At 35.0% G+C, this 15162-nt stretch overlaps 1 protein-coding gene and 1 pseudogene across 1 annotated transcript; one reads left to right on the top strand and one right to left on the bottom strand.

Moving 5' to 3' along the window:
* LOC116126712 overlaps nucleotides 1-7358 on the top strand; it is a 71268-nt pseudogene extending 63910 nt beyond the window's left edge.
* Nucleotides 7359-10158: 2800 nt separating this feature from the next.
* LOC116126711 (senescence-specific cysteine protease SAG12-like) lies at nucleotides 10159-11563 on the bottom strand. Its single transcript, XM_031412379.1, has 2 exons — nucleotides 11058-11563; nucleotides 10159-10966 (listed from the first exon to the last, which is right to left on the bottom strand). The coding sequence occupies exons 1-2, from the start codon at nucleotides 11503-11505 to the stop codon at nucleotides 10374-10376; spliced, it is 1041 nt and encodes a 346-aa protein (XP_031268239.1). The 5' UTR covers nucleotides 11506-11563; the 3' UTR covers nucleotides 10159-10373.
* Nucleotides 11564-15162: the final 3599 nt, after the last annotated feature.

Genomic DNA, 15162 nt, shown 5'->3' with positions numbered 1-15162 from the left:
AAGCTCGTGCTACAAGATTCACTAAAGAGAGTGGAGCACTAGGAGATCGTTGAAATTTACAGGTTGTCCAGTTTAGAAAACCTAAGTTCTAAAGTAACCAGAACATTCACAGCAAGCTAGAAATATAATGAAATAAGAGCATAAACAATAAAGAGCATATATACAGATTTATAGTGGTTTGGTAATCAGATTGATTACCTACATCCACTCTTCAGGGCAGTAGAAAACATGCACTATGAAGAGAAACCTTACAGAGTTTGTGAGTTAGTTTTACACAAAGAATTCAGTGACAACTCCCCTTTGTAATCACCCTAGATTGCTCCCATGTGTCTCATACCTCTCACACACAAATACAGCATTAATCAGTTATTTATGCAAGAAGAAAGACTAAAAATTAGTTACAAGCAATCTCATCACCATCGTCGATCTCATCCTGCGAACAACAAAGCTCCACTTGATGATTCCCTTAACAACTTTCTCTCTTTTGTAACTAAGAGAAAACAATCCAAAGAACAAACAAAAAGTGTCGACCTAAGGCACAAACAAATATATCCCAAAACAGAATTTTCAGAAATGTCCTTTTGTTTCTTCTAAATTACCTCTGACCAAAGTATAAAAACTTTGACTCCACATAAGCATAAATCGGATGCCACATCAGCACAAATCTCCACCTTGACATCTGATTTCTTCATCCACTACTGCCTTGGAAATTTCCTTCATTCTTACTCAATCTAGAGTAGGCTCTTGAAGAGCCTTAGTTTATCCAAAGTAACAACTTTGGTAAACATATCTGCTGGATTCTCTTTCCCAAGAATCTTCTCTACCTTAATAACCTTTTCTTCAATCATATCTCTGATGAAGTGCAGCCTCACGTCAATGTGTTTGGATCTTTCATGAAAGGTTTCGTTTTTGCATAGGAATATAGCACTTTGGCTATCACTCTTGATTAGAACCTGAGCTTGATTGAATCCCAACTCACTAAGCATTCCCTTGAGCCAAATTGCTTCCTTGGTAGCTTCGGTAATCACCACATACTCAGCTTCTATAGTTGATAGAGTCACAATAGCCTGCAAAGTAGCTTTTCAACAAACCAGATTATTCCATAAAAAGAAAACAAAGCCTGTCATGGATTTCCTATTATCAGGATTTCCAACACAATCAGCATCTACACACCCCACAATGAAATCCAACAAGTTTTTCTCTTTACTATACACAATTCCTATTGACATTGTTCCCCTAATATACCTTAGGATCCATTTCACTGCTTCCTAGTAAGGTTTTCCAGGATTACTCATGAATCTGCTAACATAGCTTACTACAAAGGTTAAGTCAGGCCTTGTACATACCATAAGATACATTAGAATTCCTGTTGCATTAGCATAAGGGATATTAATCATTTCCTTTCTCTCATCCTCTGAACTAGGACACTGATTCAAGCTTAATTTAATATGCTGGCCCATTGGTGTTTTGACAGGTTTACAATCAAGCATATTAAACCTTCTAATAACTTTCTAAGCATACGCTTTTTGAGATAGAATAATCCTCCCTGTTTTCCTATCTCTCTCTATGATCATTCCTAGGATTTTCTTAGCCTGCCCCAAATCTTTCATTTCAAACTGTTTGTTCATTTCTACCTTTAACTTAGCAATTTCAGCAGCATCTTTACAAGCCAACAGCATGTCATCAACATAAAGTACTAAGTAAGATAGCAACCATCATATAAACATTTGAAATAAAGGCAGCTATCAAACTTACTTCTTTTGAAACCAAAAATGATCATGAAATTGTCAAATTTTTTATACCATTGCTTAGAGGACTGTTTCAGTCCATACAAGGACTTTTTTAACAGACATGCCTGATTTCTTGCACCTTTTTCAAACATTTCAAGTTGCTCCATTAGGATTTTTTCTTCTAGATCACCATTCAAGAATGTTGTTTTGACATCAAGTTGCTCTAATTCAAGTTCAAATTGAGCTACTAAGGACAGTAAGACCCTAATGGTAGTATGCCTTACCACATGTGAAAAAATTTCAGTGTAATCTACCCCTTCAACCTGTGTAAAACCCTTGGCAACGAATCTAGCTTTAAATCTAGGAGCTTCTACCCTTGGAATTCCTTCATTCCTTTTGAAAACCCATTTGCACTTGACAACTCTACTCCTTTCAGGTTTCTTAATAAGAACCCAAGTCTTATTCTTCATCAAAGATTCATATTCCTCTTGCATAGCTAACCTCCACTGCTTAGATTCTTTACTTTCCATAGCTTCCCTAACAGTTTTAGGTTCATCTTCTATTTCCTCAGCAATTTGAAGTGCAAAGGCAACCATATCAGTTTGTGAATACCTTCTAGGCAACCTAATTTCTCTCCTTTCCCTATCTCTAGCTAACTGGTAGTTCTGCAGTTCAGATTCTTCATCATAAACTGAATCATTTTCATTCTCCTCTGACACAGATTCTTCCTCTTGAGTTTGTAAATCTCCTTGCTAATATTCTGGTTGCAGATTACCAGAATTGTCAGAAGGAGCTTGTCCATTCATTTCAAACCTAATTACTTCAAAATTCAACTTATCAGTTTGTTCATTCAAGCCATTCAATTCTTCTTCATTGAATCCGACATCCCTATTGATTATGCATCTTTTCCTAGTAACATCCCAACACTTATACCGTTTTACCCCATTACGATACCTTATGAAAATACACCTAATGGCTCTAGGTTGTAACTTATCAGATTTGTCATGCACAAAGACTGTGCAACCAAAAACTCTTAAGCTACCATAATCAACTGGATTTCCTGTCCATCTCTCAATAGGTGTTTTAAACTCTATAGCTGAGGAAGGAATTCTATTAATCAAGAATGCTGCTGTATGAGCAACTTTAGCCTTTTTCACTAACATGTCCTAACCTCCTATGCCATAAAGTTGTCCTATTAGACTTCTGAGATAAGGATACAACTGTTGTTCCAGTGATGGTTGAACCATTTAGAACATACAACTCATTCTTCTTCTCACCCTTCATTACAACTAAGGATCCTTTACTGACTTTAAAGACTCCACTTTGAGCCTTATAGCTATAGCCAATTGAGTCTAGACTTCCTAGAGAAATTAAATTTCTTTTCAGATCTGGTATGTATTTAACATCTGTGAGACATTCTGAAATGCCATCATGAAAATTCAACCTTACATCTCCTATTTCTAAGACTCTACAAACTACATTATTGCCCATAAAAACTTTTCCAAACTATAGTTTTCTAAAGTTTGACAAAAAAACTCCTATTTGGAGTCATGTGGAAAGTACAACCAGAATCAAGTATCCATTCAACATCAATTTCATTTTCAGAGGCTACCAACACATCAGAACTCTCATACCCATCAAAAGCTACATCTACACTCACACTAACAACCTTTTCCCCTGATTTTTTCTTCCTATCAGGATAGTCCCTCTTAAAATGACATTCCTTATGACAGTGAAAGCATTTTCTAACAAATTTTGACTTAGATTTTGATCTACTCCTAAAACTCCCTTTCTCGTGACTTTTCTTTTCAGATCTTCCTCTCACATTTAAGCCCTTACCATCTAGTTTACCTTCTTTCCTAAACTCAGCATCTTTTGCCATAATTGCAACCACAATCTCATCTAGTTTAAGGGTTTGTCTGCCATATTTTAGGGTATCAATAAAGTTAGAGTACATTTTGGGCAGAGAGTTTATGAGGATAACAACTTGGTCCTCATCTTCTACTTTAACACTCAGACCTTCTAAGTCTTGCACTAATTTCATAAAATCATTCATATTTTCTCCTAATAACTTTCCCTCATCCATCTTAAAACCAAAGAATTTTTGTTTTAAAACTAATCTATGAGAGGAAGACTTAGACAGATTTAAGGAGTCTAGTTTTTCCCAAACCCCAGCTGGTGTTGTCATTTTCTTTATCTCTCTCAAAACTTTGTCTCCCAAGCCTAGAATTAAGGTACTATAGGCTTTATCTATAAGATCTTTCTTCTCTTTTTCAGTTAAAGACTCTAGTAAACTGTCCTCACCCTTTAAGGTAGTTGACAACCCATCGTTAACTAAGACAACTTTCATTTTCATCTTCCATAATCCATAATCACTATCACCTGTGAAATTCTCTATTTCAAACTTAGACATATCTAGGTTTACTATTTCTTCAGTTATGAGGAGATGCAAAACCCTAAAAAAATTCAGGACCTAAAATAAACGCTAAATCAAGAAACAGTAACCAAAACTTAGATTTAACCTAGATAATCCAAAGTCAAACAAACCCTAACATTCATACCTAGTCTAGCTCTGATACCAGTTGTTGAAATTTACAGGTTGTCTAGTTTAGAAAACCTAAGTTCTAAAGTAACCAAAACAGTCACAACAGGCTAGAAATATAAAGAAATAAGAGCATACACATAGATTTATAGTGGTTCGGTAATCAGATTGATTACATACATCCACTCTTCAAGGCAATAGAAAATATACACTATGAAGAGAAACCTTACAAAGTTTGTGAGTTAGTTTTACACCAAGAATCCAATGACAACTCCCCTCTATAATCACCTAGATTGCTCCCATGTGTCTCACACACAAATGCAACATTAATCAGTAATTTATGCAAGAAGAAAGAATAAAAATTAGTTACAAGAAACCTCATCACCATCGTCGATGTCATCCTGTGAACACCAAAGCTCCACCTTGATGATTCCCTTAACAACTTTCTCTCTTTTGTAACCAAGAGAGAACAATCCAGAGAACAAACAAAAAGTGTCGACCTAAGGCACGAACAAAAATATCCCAAAAGAGAATTTCCAGAAATGTCCCTTTCTTTCTTCTAAACTACCTCTAACCAAAGTATAAAAACTTTGATTCCACATAAGCATAAATCGGATGCCACATCAGCACAAAGATATATGGGAAACTGTTGCGAGAAGTGATCTTGTCTTGCTATTGATTTCTGATGCTGCACAGGTTGAGTAACCCTTTAGTATTTCTTCAGCAATGATTCAATTTTGTTGAGCAATCCTATTACATTCAACTATTATTTATTGTGCCATTGTTTATTGCATGCATGATATAGCAGTACATTAAACCATTAATTATATGCTTTATTTGGTTCCAAAAAATTTGGAATTGGAATAAAAGGTTATAATTCCAATTCCAATTTCAGTTTTTGAGTTTGTTCTTAATGAAGGGAGAATTTCTGATTTGTAAAGACCTAATTCCACTCAAGTAAATTGTTGCAGCCTAACACAGCCTTGATTGATTCTTCATGATTGTTTTATTATAAAGTTGATATCACTCATTTTGATCTTCCCCAGTCTACTGCACAGTTTTGCTTTTTGAATACAGTGTGTTTCAAGTTCTTAAAACTTATAAGATTAAGTACAGACTTTCTGAACCAATCTATTATACTGTTTTTACAAGTTTTTTCATTTTTGAGAATGTGACTCTTCAGACTCCAACAACAGACTTCAAGGCTGGTTTTCTTCTTGCTTATAGTTAAATACTGGATGGCTTATGCATTTCTTATTCATTATATTTGGGCAAGTTTGCTTTCAATATTTTATATATTGTTTGTTTCTCTGCTATCAGTAATTTTTTCTTATGTGCTGCAGGCAGATAATTATGAGAAGATTTTCTCCCACATGAAACCAAACAGCATCCTTGGCCTTTCTCATGGATTTCTTCTTGGTCATTTGCAATCCCTGGGTCTTGATTTTCCAAAGAACATTAGTGTTATTGCGGTTTGTCCCAAGGGGATGGGACCTTCTGTTAGGAGACTGTATGTTCAGGGTAAAGAGATAAATGGAGCTGGAATAAATGCTAGTTTTGTTGTACATCAGGTCTCTCTGTCTTTAATCTATCTTGCCCTCTTTGTTTCCCTTAATATGCTTTTGTTATAACAATCGGTGCCACTTTTAAATCTGTGCCCTAGTGAAGTTAATGAATGTTTATTCTCTTGTTTTTCGAGCAGGATGTTGATGGTAGGGTTGCAGATGTTGCCTTGGGGTGGTCTGTTGCCCTTGGATCTCTATTTACCTTTACCACCACATTGGGACAGGAGTACAAAAGTGACATATTTGGGCAGCGGGGTAAGCTCGGTAGTTTATGTGATTATTTCAACTTTTTTATCTCATTTACAGTATTCACAGTATTTCTTTATGCATTTATTTTGTCATATAGGCATATTATTAGGTGCCGTTCACGGAGTTGTGGAGTGCTTGTTTAGAAGGTACACCGAGCATGGAATGAGTGAGGATTTGGCATACAAGAATACGGTTGAGTGCATAACAGGAATTGTATCAAAAACGATCTCAACAAAGGTAGCTTTTGTCTTTCAATTCTCTATTTTTTGAATATGTGGATTATTCCATTGGGAGAAAATGTACTTATTCTGGACTTGTCGATTTGTTTGCATGTATTTGTTTTGATAGGGTATGCTGGCTGTGTATAACTCATTGTCGGAGGATGGAAAAAGTGAATTTGAGGTTGCATACAGTGCCTCAAATTATCCTTGTATGGACATTTTGTATGAGTGTTATGAAGATTTAGCCAGTGGGAGTGAAATTCGCAGTGTTGTTTTGGCTGGACATCGATTTTATGTATGTTGATTTTATTTGTATAGACCTTTTGTATTTTTTATTCATTACTTAAAGCTTAGTAAATCAGTTGTCGCTGGGTGGTTGATTTTACTTGTCAACAGGAAAAGGAGGGTCTACCAGCTTTCCCAATGGGTAACATTGATCAAACTCGGATGTGGAAAGTTGGTGAACGTGTTCGAGCAACACGACCACATGGTGAGTTCGGTCCATTGTTCCTTTCACTGCCGGGCTTTTTGTGGCACTTATGATGGCTCAGGTAATAACTTCATTGTCACTTTTGGATCAATCCTCTACATTCTTATCCAATGTTAGTGGTTACAACAAAATGGATATTATGCTTTGGATTCTGTGCTTAACTACCTACCATTTGTGTGTGCAAAATTCCAGATTGAGGTATTGAGGAAGAAGGGGCACTCATACTCAGAAATAATTAATGAGAGTTTGATAGAAGCAGTGGACTCTTTGAACCCTTTCATGCATGCTTGAGGAGTCTCATTCATGGTTGATAACTGTTCCACAACTGCAAGGTTGGGATCCAGGAAATGGGCCCCAAGATTTGATTACGTCCTTACCCAACAAGCTTTGGTAGCAGTTGATGCAGGGACTCCGGTCAACCAGGACCTCCTTAGCAACTTCCTGTCTGATCCCGTTCATGGAGCCATTGAAGTTTGTGCTCAGTTGAGACCAACTGTTGACATCTCCATGCCCTAAGATGCAGATTTTGTTCACCCTTAGTTGTGCCAATCTAGCAGTTAGATTCAGATGGATTATCTTTGCGAGAACGAGTCTTATGACTTATGAGGTCTACGAGTGTGGAATTTTCTTTTAGGTAGAGTCCTATGTCTTGTAATGTTTCCGTATTTGTTATGTTTTCCAGCAAGCGTTAAGATCTCCTTTAATTTGATATTTTGTACTCTCCTTTGTCAAATTATTTAAGTAGATTAGGGTGACTAAACATTATCTAGATTTAGGCTGCAAATTAACAATCATTGTATTGCTCAATGTTTCAATAACCAACCCAAGGTGAAACCCAGCAAAGTTGCTGGGTCTCGGGTAGACTGGTTTGACCGGCCGATCAAACTGGGTGACAACTTTTAAAATTCAGAAAATACATCCTTGAAAATTAGAGTTTTTGTACAAATTTTAAATTTAGCAAACACACGCTAAATATAAATCGGCCAACGACTGGTTGCCGACTGTGACATCTTAAATGCAATCCCAATCATTCTTTGAGCCCATTCCCCAGAAAATCTATCCAAGATTTGGCAGAAATTGGTTAGATTTTGGTCAGATCTCACTGATGCCGGTGTCGACATTCCAATTTTACATCTCACCGACGTTAGCGTTGACAACCTTCCCTATCACTCTAAAAGTACTACCTTCTTCCTTCCGATCAAAACCCACCTTACCTCACCCTCGTTAGCCTCGCCAATCGTCGGCAAAAGCTAGATGTTGTCGCTACCTGTTTTTTTCAATTTCTGGTCGGTTTACTCATCGGAAATTAACTTCGTCGCTACCATTGCAATTATAGGTACTTTCTTTTTAAAAGCCCTAACATCCCAACCTTCAACTGTTCGTCAATCATCATCTTAAATTCTAGGGTTTGGATGAATAGAAAAATTGTTAACCCAGTCCAGTGAAGCTCCCGAGTCTTGATTAAATCGGGCTGTGGTTGGGCCGAGTTTTAAAAGAGTGGTATTACTCCTTAGCAGTTAAGTGATTGCTTCCCATAGCTACTTTGAATGCATTTCCTTCATGGTAAGTGAATTATTGTAAAGATTATTCTTCTTTTATCTAGTGTTATGAGGTAGAAGGAAGCATTATACTATAGCATTCACCGTCTCGAGTATAAAGATTTTTCATGTCATAGGGAAGTCCCAGTTGGGATTGTGTATACCCTATGCGACGTTATGAAACTCTTCATAGTTTACCTCTGCAAATTAATCGGTTTTAGTTATAGTCTGTTTCCATCACTATAGTGAGGCTTGACGAACTGAGACTTCACGTCACAACCTCTCATTTTCATAGGTCAAAATAAATATTTCTGTTACTCTCAAGAGAAATTAAACAAAACTGGCTCCTTGCCCCAGCAGGAAAATACATATGATTTAGACTTGCCGCCCTAAGATTATGTATTTAAGAAATTTATATAGTCGTAATCAACAAGTTCCCTTACGCTAAGTTGCTTCCCTGAATTCTTATCCTATTTAACAGTATGTACAGTGAAATAATCTAAATTCAAAATCAATGAACACCAATTTACTAGTTACTTTTATCCCTTCCATGTGGAATATTTTAGCACGAGTTGGCAAACACCATATTTATAGAACAATAGTTGGCTCCATAAATTCATCCAAAACAACGATTTGGCATAGTCAAACCTTGATTTGGGGCTCCTAGAATAGGATTATGGAATGTTAATGCCGCAACAGATAATTTTTTCCATCCTTCATCATATTAGCTCCATCTAGTTCAGGTTCGTATTTCTTTTTCCCAGAACTTGCTTCTTTATTTCTTTATAATCTGATAATCTTGTATACCTCTAAGTTAATCCTGTGAAAGAAGCATAACATTAGGTTCAATATCCGTCTTTGAATACAATTATTCTAAACTGAACGCAAATAAAAGTTACACTCTTAATTATTAGTTGGTTATCAGTTAGCTTAATTTTGTTCTTGAGTGGTGTTGTTATCTTGTTAAATAATCAATGCAACAGTGCAAGCCATACGCAAATAATTAAACGTTCTCTTTGTCTGTTCAATTATGCTCATAAGCCAATGATGTCAGGCTAATGTAAACTTGAACTCCGCAGACTTCCAAAAATTTGTTGCAGCATGATACGGACATTGCAGACGTCCTGCTTCTTTTGTAAGTCTTTTCTCGAGAGCTTATCTTGTTTAATTCTTCAGGTTGTGTTACTGTTATTGTATTATGATGGGGCGTTAGCACAGGAAGTCTTTTCAATTTTTATAAATTTCTTGTATAGGATAAATAAGAAATAAAATAATACACGGACTAGAATCAGTTAGCAAGAACATAAAAAAAAAAAACTAAAAACCATAGAAACCAAATGATCTCTAAATAATTTTATTGTTATATATCTAGTGATCCAGGAATCTGGGCAAACTGTATAAAATTAGAAAAAAAAAATGGAAAGGAGGGTTGTGGTAGAATGAATATATAAAGATTAACCCAATCCAATCAAAATATTTTTAGTGAACTTATCTGTTGAAGAGGAAGAAGAGGCCATATATAGGTTTTAGTCCCTTTTTTATATTGGTAGCTTGAGTGATAGTTTTGTTTGTGATTATTGGACATGCTAACTAACCTGTAAATATAAATCAACAATTGTTACATCAATTTTTAACCTGAAGGCCCTGTTCTTTTATTTATTTATTTTTTATAATCAACACCTGTCCAATAGATCATACCCAAAAAACTGTTTGGTTTACTCACTTTGTCATCATAAGGCACGATATTGACTGATCTGTTGAGTAGAACCATATAATTCCAAGCAAATGAAAGAGTGGAAACTTAAATATAAGCAAAAACTGGATTGCTGAGTTGTTGGAGAAACATATATGCAGACTCTGCATTTATTTATTCACTCTCTCTCTTTTGCTTTGTTTGGCAACAGAAAGAAAGGTTAACTTTAAAGTACATGATATTGACATCAGAGTTTTATTCCACACACTATTGTACAGACATATTCAAACTACAATATCTTGGAAGGAAATTTAAGTTCAGAAATACACAAACCCACCATATTTTTCATGCTGTTGGATAAGATGCTTCCATTGCAATCCCACAAAGGCCTTCTCTTGCGCTAACATCTCTCTGAATCCTCATGAACCCGCTTTCACCCCAACCAGTGCCCCAAGAATTCTTGATCAACCAGTACTTAGTGCCACTGGTGCCAGTACCATACCCAATGGCGGTAACAGCATGGTTTAAATGTGTGTCACAGTCACCAGTGAATACGCCACTTGAGTAAAACTGGAAACTGTAGCCACTGCCCTCAATTGAAACAGAAACTGGTTGCTTTGCCACAGCTTGCAGCAAGGCCTTCTCGTTGTTCGCTGGCACATCTTTATACCCAGTAATCTTGGCTGCTCGTGTTACCGCCTTATTAGTCTTACAATTGCCACCTATTTCCTCATAGGGGTAATCAGCCTCAGTTGTTAGGCCACCGTTTCTTTTAATGAACTCAAAGGCAGTGTCCATGGAACCCCCTCCACAACCTTTATTCCCACTTTCAGTATCACAGTCTACCAGCTCTTGCTCTGACAACGATATTAACTTACCGGTTTTTATTTGAGTTATTCCTTCCACAGCTGCCACTGCTGAAAACGCCCAACAAGAGCCTATATATTGACAATAACAAACAGTAAGTGACTATAAAATAAAGAACACAACAAAAACACTCTGGCCACACTAAATAACACGTTTACTTACCACATCGGCCTTGGTCCTTAACAGGGTTCACAGCACCCTTTGTTCGCCAGTCCAAACTAGCTGGCACAGCTGTTAAGTTTACATGTGTAAAAGATGTGTCTTTTGATGTGGTTACTGCTTTTGAGGTTTTCCTCTTGTAACCGGTATACAAGCCACGGAATTCTTCATTTGTAAGGTCTGCAAACTTGTTAATGGCTAGCTTGTATCCGCGGTCCACATCATTGTTAAAATTTTCAATATATTCTAAGTTGTTCTTGAAAATATTATAGCGTCTCTCCTTTTCTTGTGCATCTTTATAGACACGTCCATGTTGAGCCATCCATTCCTCATGCCTTTGTAGGACAAATTCCTCATTGAGAGGGCGGCATAAAGCATGAATGACCCAAGTGCACAAAATAAGGAGTGAGGCCAAGCAGACAAATTGGAATTTTTTTGAGGGAGTACTCATTTTGGTACAAAGAAAAATTATCCAGGAGAATCTTTCGATGGGCACAACAACTTCAGCGTCGTTATGGGGTTTTATAGGCAAGGATTTTTGTCACCTTCCCACTCTCTTGATAATGCTAGGAAAGACTGGCACTAATACGTTCCTTACAAGATGCTCTGACTTAGACCCCAAAACCGGAATTATTATTTCTGTCAAATATGTTACATGTAATCACTAATTTATCAAGAGGTTTTATCTCAGCCATTATTGTTTTGACTTAAATAAGATTCGAGTAATTTTATAGAAGGCTTACAATAAAATTCGAAACATATAGTGTCTACTGTATTTTATTAATCAAAGAAGAGCAGAGGTCATGGAATTTACTTGTAACTCAAAAAAAATTTCAAGCAAAGTCGTTATGTTGGATGAATCTGGTCGCAGAGCACTAATGATAAATGAGAGTTTGGAGTAATTGGAAGAATAAAAATATTCCTTCAGGCCTTGAGGGCCCTTCCATCCACTGGAGGCTAATGAATTCTCAAGTTTGATACATTAATCTAAATAGTAATTATTTTGATTTGAAAAGAATCTTATTTGGAGAAATTAAACCATGATGGCAACTTCAACAAACTGAACCAATAGAGTAATGAAAACAAAAATAACAGTAAACACATAAACACAAACAGTCAAGAGAAAGAAGAAATACACACGATTTTATCTTGGTTCACCTAATTAACAGGCTACGTCCAGTTTAGTCAATATTATTGTAATATTGTCTCATCTCTCCCATTTACAAGGAATGAATTTGCTCTAGTGTTTGCTATCACTCGTTATAAGATAAAAGTATATTTATATACTAAGTTTAAAAGACTAAAACCTAGTATTACAAGGAATCTTATTCTTAAATCCAAACATAATAATGAATTAATAACTTACAGCGAGACCTCCAACTGCATCTGCACAATCCATTAATGCTGAAGTGGACAACAATTCCAGCACTAACGCTGAAGTGGTCAACAATTCCAGCAAAAACGACATGGTGGGAAGTTGAACAATTTTTTTTGTTGGTCTATTAGACTCATAAAGACACAGGCCGCAACCGCAAATAATCCTCCATCTATAAAACAATTCCATGCTTAGAAGTTGGCAATAATGGTTCCTTCATTTGTTCACAAACTTGGAAAGATTGAAACCACCTTCTTTCCACCCAATTTTGAAAACAGATTTATGTTCATAAACACGATGAAATTCTTAATATGCATAGATTGTGAACATGTAAAGAATTGACTCAAAGACCTTGAGTGTCGTATGCAGAAATGGAGCTCAAGATAAGAACTTCCACTGGTTTATTATCAGAAACTTTTTATGTGGTTCCCAAGCAGCAACTCAGTCATTTCAATGTGAAAATAAGAACTGTTTACACAAAACTAAATATTAGACGGAACTAGAAATAAGAACTTGTGGGTCAATTCAATTGCCATTGATATTCCAAACAGCCTGCCAGAACTTCACACGGCTGTTTGCATGTGCCTTTGTGTTTGGTTATGGCACAAAAGCTTCAAGTGATCAATTCCTATATGGCTATATTACATGTGCGGTTTCAGAAGAAACCAAAGAGCATTTCTATGTCCCTGGAAAACAACCCATTTTGTGCTTTTAATAGAAACTCATCTTTTGCAATGGACAGTATTCAACAGTTCTAGATCACTATTGACCATGAAAGCAAGAAAACTTATCGTTTATTAGTTTGTGCGCCACTGAATGATTTTGATTTGAGCATCTTCACTGGACCTGTTGACCAAGACAGTGATCAGCAACCAAATATTATAATCATGGAGATACCAACACATTCAGTGATGGAATCAGGATTTTTGCCCCCATGGGGCCTCCACGACTTCAATATTGTTTGTCAAACAACTGGTGAAAACTTTTAAAAAACCACTAAACCTTAAGCAAACCTCGAGTAAATGTATTGAAAATAACATCTAATTCATAAGGAAACACAATTTTTACTGGAATTTTCTTTAATCTCTTGAAATAATTGAATATCATAACTATCAAGTAAAAAAAGATAGTATAATACATATAAAGAAAGAGTGATAAAACTTTAATTAATAAAATTATAAAGATTGATTTATCACGTTTTTAGATGTAACAATTAGATCGAATTAAAAGATTATTTTAGTAATTAATTAATCATTTTATTGTGTTAATTTTCTTATATTTAAACTCATTTTAGTGAAATTTAAAAACTTATATAATTTGCTAATCAATTTCCCGATATTTAAATTATTAGCATAGATCAACTAGATTTAATTTAATTATTATTAGAACATACTTAGCCAACTAATTACATTATAAAATAATAAAAATATTATTATTAATATATTAATGATTGGTGCAAATCAAGTTGTCATTTAATTATATAAAAAATAAATTTTATAAATGTATTTGTTATATCTAAAGTCAAATTGATAATAATGTTTTCAACCAATTACAAAATCAAACAAACACAAAATAAACTAATAAGATTTATGTCTTTTTTCATCAGAATAAAACACCTAAAAAAAAAAAACATAATTCAACCCTAAAATAAACTAAATTAAAATAAATAATATACATACCTAAATCTAATAAAGCAGAAAATAGTGTAACACCTAGAATACTAAAAGGTTGAACAATTTAGGTCTTCAAAAATTAACTCCAACTGAGTGACAAGATAAAGAGACGAACTCACTAAATAAAATTAAAGATACAAAAAGCTATGAAGATTAATTAGCAGTATATATATATAATTGTTCGAGCCACCAATTATATATATATATATATATATATATTTATAATTGGTGGCTTGAACAATTACTTTAATTGTGGGCATTTATATTTATACTGTTTTGATATAAAAACAATTAATTAAGGATAGATGATGCTGGATCCACCCTTGAATTCACAGTAGGATTCCATTGTTTTGTTGGACTGTAATAAGATTCCTTCTCTCAGCAAAGTTGGATTAACCATAATGCTATATGCTGAAGGAAGTCTCAAACTTAATTGCGTTAAGTACTTAAGCATACTCCTTGGAGGTAGGCCAACTTTTCAGAATTTAATATGGTCCAATAACTAAATTTGACTGCTCAATCTAATCGTCTTATACATACACTTCATGGACGGGACCGGACTAGCCCCCGAAATTGAAAATCTATTTATTATATATTAAACTTTTTCACAAAGACCTAATTAAATTTCAGGATAAAACTTGAGTGTAACTACCATATTATTAAGGGTGGAGTTTCATGGTAACGATTATGAGAATAAACCACCATAATAGTTTTGAAGGTAAACCATCATAGCGGTTTTGAGGGATTTTTAGTAACGGTTTTTAAAACACCAAACCTGTGCTTGAGAGTTTATTTTCCAGTAGTTCTGACAGTTTTTTAAAATGATAAATTTATATATATACTCATAAAAATTCTCCAACTCTGACCAGTACTTGGGAGTTTTATGTTTTCAATTATAAGGTAAGAGTTCTTTATTTGTTTTCTACTTATTAGCATGGTTATCAAATCGTGTATCGAAAACCTAATTTTTTGAATTGTGTATCGCATATCGTATCATATCGTAAGATACGTCTTTTTCAAAAAAATTAATAAAATAATCAAAATTTTCTAAAAATTAATA

The sequence above is a fragment of the Pistacia vera genome, unplaced genomic scaffold (assembly GCF_008641045.1).
Source record: "Pistacia vera cultivar Batoury unplaced genomic scaffold, PisVer_v2 Contig183, whole genome shotgun sequence".
Classification (NCBI taxonomy): Eukaryota; Viridiplantae; Streptophyta; class Magnoliopsida; order Sapindales; family Anacardiaceae; genus Pistacia; species Pistacia vera.
The sequence above is the reverse complement of the archived record's forward strand: the minus strand, read 5'-3'. Positions and strand labels throughout refer to the sequence as shown.